General features: G+C 30.5%; 2 protein-coding genes across 2 annotated transcripts; both read left to right on the plus strand.

Annotated features, from left to right (window-relative positions):
- Positions 1 to 2,225: 2,225 nt before the first annotated feature.
- On the plus strand, positions 2,226 to 3,470 carry PHYBLDRAFT_174990 (hypothetical protein; the record flags this gene model as incomplete). The annotated part of the gene is made up of 4 exons (XM_018437385.1): positions 2,226 to 2,348; positions 2,398 to 2,498; position 2,881; positions 3,390 to 3,470. 4 exons carry the CDS (start codon positions 2,226 to 2,228, stop codon positions 3,468 to 3,470), a joined length of 306 nt encoding a protein of 101 aa, XP_018284736.1.
- Positions 3,471 to 4,955: 1,485 nt separating this feature from the next.
- On the plus strand, positions 4,956 to 5,604 carry PHYBLDRAFT_152245 (hypothetical protein; the record flags this gene model as incomplete). Its single annotated transcript, XM_018432873.1, has 5 exons — positions 4,956 to 5,006; positions 5,056 to 5,148; positions 5,204 to 5,302; positions 5,352 to 5,444; positions 5,500 to 5,604. 5 exons carry the CDS (start codon positions 4,956 to 4,958, stop codon positions 5,602 to 5,604), a joined length of 441 nt encoding a protein of 146 aa, XP_018284737.1.
- Between the last annotated feature and the right edge of the window lie 554 nt (positions 5,605 to 6,158).

Genomic DNA, 6,158 nt, shown 5'->3' on the forward strand with positions numbered 1-6,158 from the left:
TCATTGCTATACTCTTTATTAAGTAAAACACTATGTGCAGCATCTATTATTCTCTTTAATGTTATTTGTTTATCTCACTTATAATATATAGCAATTTCTCAAGATAAATATATTATTGCTATTTAACTTATTATCATATCCAGTTTATTCAAAACACATATTTAAATAAAAAAATTAAAACTTGGTTTGTCAATGATAGAAAGACCGTGAAATCTCCAAAAATGTATTTTCAAAAAAGAACTTTTATATTTTATTTCACATTTGATTTTATAATATTAGACTTAATCTTTCTAGCTAAAACAATTATACCTGTTTGTTTACCAAGTGGAGCTGTTTTATAACAGAAACTCTGAGTACTACATAATTATCAGTACTATTTCCTTCATTAAACTCGTAATTATTATAGTCGCTTTCTTCCGCATATAATAGATTTTTGTCTTTTGAAAAATTCTATCAACCATCAAAGAATAAACAAAAAGAATTGGATAACAAAATATAATTGGTCAACCTATTATATATGTACTGCAGAGTAACTTACTTAAGTATACTTTGCTTGAAGACCAGTGTAAAGGTATGATCTCAAGTTTAAAATTAAATTGTATAAAAAAGCAAAATGTAGAAGTATAAAGAATTAAACTGTGATGCAAAAGAAGAAGAAGAAGGATTGTAAAAAAATGTACTAGTTTAAAGAGCATTGATTAATAAAATAAAATAGGGACTGGCTTTGGAATGAGTAAGATTTCAAAAAACATGCATTTTACATATTGTTCTTGTATATGCATCCAGTTAGTTCTTGTGTTTACTTTAAAAATGACTTATTGGTTAGAGATTCTGAGGCTACACATTGATAGTAAATAAAAAACATCTTTGCTACACAATAATATGGGAATAATTATTTAGTTTGTACTCAAAATATAAATCTTAAGCCGTTTAAATAGACTGAGATACCATTTAAAATATAGAGTGTGTTTCATAATTATACTCATGTATAGTTTACATATATTTTAACTTCGGATATACTTTCCGTAACATCAGGGTTAGTACTCCTTTTAATTGCGTAACAGTCTAAACTGAGAATTATAATAGAATTAACAGCATAATTAAAAGCCTGTACACAGAAATATTACTTATTAATTTATTTTGTGTACATCACACTCATAATACAAATGACCTGATATTTTTGTTTAAAGCACAAAACCTTTATATGAAGTGCCCACACTTCATGAAACCAAGTAATCTAAGTATGATTACAGAGCAATACATTTTGAAATACTAAAATAGAAATAAGAGTAAAAGTAAAAATGAGATTTGACTTAATTATACAAAGTAAATATAAAGCCAGAGTGTCTGTTTACTAGTATATATTTAAGTTCTGTTTTCAATGTCAAAGACATTGACAAGAAAAAAAAGAAAAAGAGGCAGGGTTTATCTGAATGGAAGGATAATTAAATTAAGTGCACATATAGTAAAATAAATAAGGTAAGTGGGTAGGTGGAGACCGAGTCGAATTGATTAAAGTGAAAGGCTAAAGAAGAATGAGAGTGTAGTGTAACAGCGATTTTGTTTTAAAGATATCAAGAAGGTTTTGATAGTAGAGTATTTGTGCTGTGTAAAGAGTGTAGGATAGTGAGATAGACGGAGGCAGTGTGTAAGAAATAATTTTTTTTATATAAGATAGGTTTGAGAATTAGGGTGTGTAACAATGTTATTATTATTATAGACTTGAGAATTATTGTGTGCGCCTATAAAGAGAGATTGCTATGGCAGGACTTTGTGATGGGTGATTTCTGTTTGGTTTAGAACCAGTTATTTAAAGATATAGTAAAAGTCGGAAGCTTTGGAGAATATGTATGATGGGATGAGATCATTATCACTGAAGACAGTCTTGGAAGTATAAGCATACAAGTGTTATGTGCGTGCAAAAGTTTAAAGGTAGTTCTGAGAACAGTGGTATATAGCACTTTTGATAGCGTTGTGCAGCTGGTGTTGTTAGGCGTAATAAAAAAAAAGAATATTGTAGTTATTGGTGTCGGTTTTTAAAGCGTTGAAAAGTTTATAAGGACACGAAAGTATGACTGAGGGCCTATTTCTTGTTCGACTCATATATACTATGGACAGCCGTCTAAAAGATAAAACAAAGAATATTTTGGTTTTTTTTAAAAAGAGTGCGCTTCCTTTTTGTATTGCGTCGCTTTCGGTCCACTTTGAGTTGCAATACAATATGAATGACGATCCCCAACAGGAATGAAGATCTTCGACAGGGATGTAGGAATGTAGGGAATGTTGAAAGAAGATTCAAGCCATCGTTAAAAAAGTTTTATTTTTGGTTTGGTTGCGGCACAGAAAAGGTTATTTTAATACACACTTCTCTCTGAATAGTTTTGAGTGAATACTAAGTGGTATTTCAACCTCCATATGGATAAAAGTGTCCCTGTCAATGGGTCCTGCTATGGTTCTTTTACTATCGGGTACACAAAGGCTGCCTGCACCACCGATTGGTAATACAAGTTTACAAAAAAGTGCACACTGCCCAAATTACCAATTCACATCCTTAGTTTGTAAGAGGACATAAAACGATATAGACGATATTGTATATTTTATATTGGTGCAGCCAATTGACTGGTAGACAGATGCCTGAGTGTGTGTGGGCGCATGTGCGTGTGCATGGGCATGTGCGTGGGCGTATGTTGAAGGGAAGAATGAAAATAGGCTGAACAGTATATCTAAAATAAAGTAAAAGCTATATATAAATATATAGATCAATAGTGATTTGTGTTGTATGTTTGTATCAGTGTATGTTGAAGAGAAGAAGAAGAATATATATATATACCTAATAGTGTATTCAAGATACAATAGCAGTTTATATATATATAGTTATAGGGTAAAATTTTGACTATAAATACCGACTGTTTCAAAATAACTCGATAATATTATTGTGTAGGTTATTATTCTTTGATTAAATTCCACCGAGTGTAATTATAAAAAAAAATGGGTCCGCATCTAGATAGTATTACATATATTAAACACACTAGAAAACATAGCTTTAACTGTATGAATATATATATATATATATATATATATATATATATAATGTCTATCATACATTTAAAGTATTAACAAAAAAAAGAACCATGTAATTGTGAACAATTACTATATATATATATATCATAGAACAAATCGGTTATAAGAATATATTAAAATGTATATTGTATCATTATCTATAGCTTAAAACCAATATAATTTTAATTAGAATCTTAAGGAGACAAGATATATGGATTATTTTGAAATTATTTAAGAGATATATGATACAAGCTTTATGTTTATAAGAAAGTAAAGTTATTATTACTATTGTATATGTTTTTACGATATTATTTTCTTTTGGATTCCAGTGGTCCGAGATTGTCGGAAATATCCATTCAGTCCAGATCGAACGTAATAGGCGGCCGATCTGGACAGAATCATACTGCTGATATTATATATTCTTTTTTTTATTGGTTAACTGAAATTGTAATTCTCATTCATCCTGCATATGCACCTTTCTTGATTTAGCTGCAAAACAACTTTACAAATCTTGAGGCTGCATTCTTTATTGGTTAGCAAAAAATACCATTCTTAATAATGATATACATTTACTATTTATTGGTTGACTAAAAATATATGTCTTATGAATATGAATATTTACTCTCTATTGGTTAACTGAGAATATAACTCTGTTTAATCTTGCATATCTACTAGTCTTTTAACCAATAAAATATTTCTTACTCATAGTGAAGCTACATACTTTACTGGTTTGCAAAGATATATAGTTCTTAATAATGATGCATAAGTATTATTTATTGGTTGACTAAAAATACATATCTTAGTAATCATACAAGTTTACTTTAGCTTATAACTAAGGGTTTAATGTAGTTAATAATCATATATACTCATTATTTATTGGTTAAACTATATGTACTTTACTCATTGCGCATACTTATTACTTATTGGTTAAACTATATGTACTTTACTCATTGCGCATACTTATTACTTATTGGTTAAACTATATGTATTTTACTCATTGTGCATACTCATTACTTATTGGTTAAACTATATGTGTTTTGCTTATTGTGCATACTCACCCTTTATTGGTTGACTAATAAATAATATATATCTTGAGCATTAAATTTTACTGTGTACATTATTTATTACTTTTTTATATTATTTTATAATCTATTCATTCTATTTAATATAAGTTTTAGTATAGTATATTTTACAAAGCTTATACAAGGAAGATATACCTATCGGAAAACAATCTAAACAAATATAAGCACAGGCACAAATAGAAAAATAAAACAAAAAGAAAAAGAATTATAGATATATTCTTTCTAAAAAATATTGACGTAAAATTAAAATTCAATTTATTATCAAAAGTATATGGAGTAAAATAATATAATCTAAATATACTATATGAGAACAAGACTGTGATTTTATTTTATTTTACTTTTATTTAAAAGTATAAAGCTTTAATAGTAGTATATTCTTTTTATATAGTGAAAAGTAAGTAGTGGGTTAAAGAAAGATGTTATTTGTAGGCAGTATTTGTAGGTTGCCCGTGTATGTGATGCGTGGGACAGAGTTTTGACATCCATGGTATACACTGATAAAAAAAAACGATTTCTATAGTGGGCTGTTATGCTCGGTAGTGTCCGCCTGATTTAGAATCAGTCACACAAAGGTATACTAAAAGTCGAAAGCTTTGAAAGTTATATGCGATGGAATGGAATAAGAAGGTTTCAGAAGTATAATGATATGAATAGTATATATGTGCAAAAGTTGAAAACTAATTCTGAGAATGGTAGTGTATGACACTCTAAGTGTAGAAGAAAATAGTGTATTGCTTTTGAGTGTCGAGATTTTGTTATATGGCTATTATTTCAATTTTTATTTTTACTGTTGTAATAAAGTAAAGAAATAGTATGGTTGTTGGTGTCAATTTTGATAGTGCGGCGAAGCTAGTGTTGGCCCAGGTTTCAAAAAAGAAAACATTACTGTGGTTGTTGGTTTCAATTTTGATAGTGCGGCGAAGCTGGTGTTGGCACAGGTTTCAAAAAAGAAAACGTTACTGTGGTTGTTGGTTTCAATTTTGATAGTGCGGCGAAGCTAGTGTTGGTACAGGCTTCAAAAAAGAAAGTGTTGCTGTGGTTGTTGGTTTTAATTTTGATAGTGCGGCGAAGCTAGTGTTGGCCCAGGTTTCAAAAAAGAAAACATTACTGTGGTTGTTGGTTTTAATTTTGATAGTGCGGCGAAGCTAGTGTTGGCCCAGGTTTCAAAAAAGAAAACATTACTGTGGTTGTTGGTTTTAATTTTGATAGTGCGGCGAAGCTAGTGTTGGCCCAGGTTTCAAAAAAGAAAACATTACTGTGGTTGTTGGTTTTAATTTTGATAGTGCAGCGAAGCTAGTGTTGGTACAGGCTTCAAAAAAGAAAGTGTTGCTGTGGTTGTTGGTTTCAATTTTGATAGTGCGGTGAAGCTGGTGCTGGTACAGGTTTCAAAAAAGAAAACGTTGCTGTGGTGATGCTCGTTGACTTTGAAAGCGGTGTGAAGCGGTTGCTAGTGCAAGTTTGAAAAAAGAAAACAATACTGTGGGGATCACCGTCGATTTTTAAAGCATTGAGAAGTTTATAGGGACACAAAGGTTTGACCAAGGGCTTGTTTTTGTTAGAGTCGCGTATACAGTGAACAGTTGTGAAAAAGATAAAATAAGGAGTATCTCGATTTTTTTTTCAAAAGAGTGTGCTCTCTTTTTATATTGCAACAGTTTCTGTCTACTTTAAGTTGTAATATTTTATGAATGACGATCCCCAACAAAAATGAAGATCCTTGACAAGGATGGAGGAATGTAGGGAATGTTGAAAGAAGATTCAACCCATCGTTAAAAAAGAATTTTTTGTTTTGATTACGACGTAGTGAAGGTCACATTAATATACTATCCTCTTTCAACGACTCTAAGTGAACGCTGGGTGGTATTTAAACCCCCGTATGGATAACAGTATCCCTGTAAATGGGCCCTGCTATGGTTATTTTACTATCGGGTACACAAAGGCTGTCTGCACCACCGATTGGTAATACCAGCTTACAAAAAGTGTACACTGTCCGAATTATCAATTAGCATCCTTAGT

This window comes from Phycomyces blakesleeanus (assembly GCF_001638985.1).
Source record: "Phycomyces blakesleeanus NRRL 1555(-) unplaced genomic scaffold PHYBLscaffold_34, whole genome shotgun sequence".
Lineage (NCBI taxonomy): Eukaryota > Fungi > Mucoromycota > Mucoromycetes > Mucorales > Phycomycetaceae > Phycomyces > Phycomyces blakesleeanus.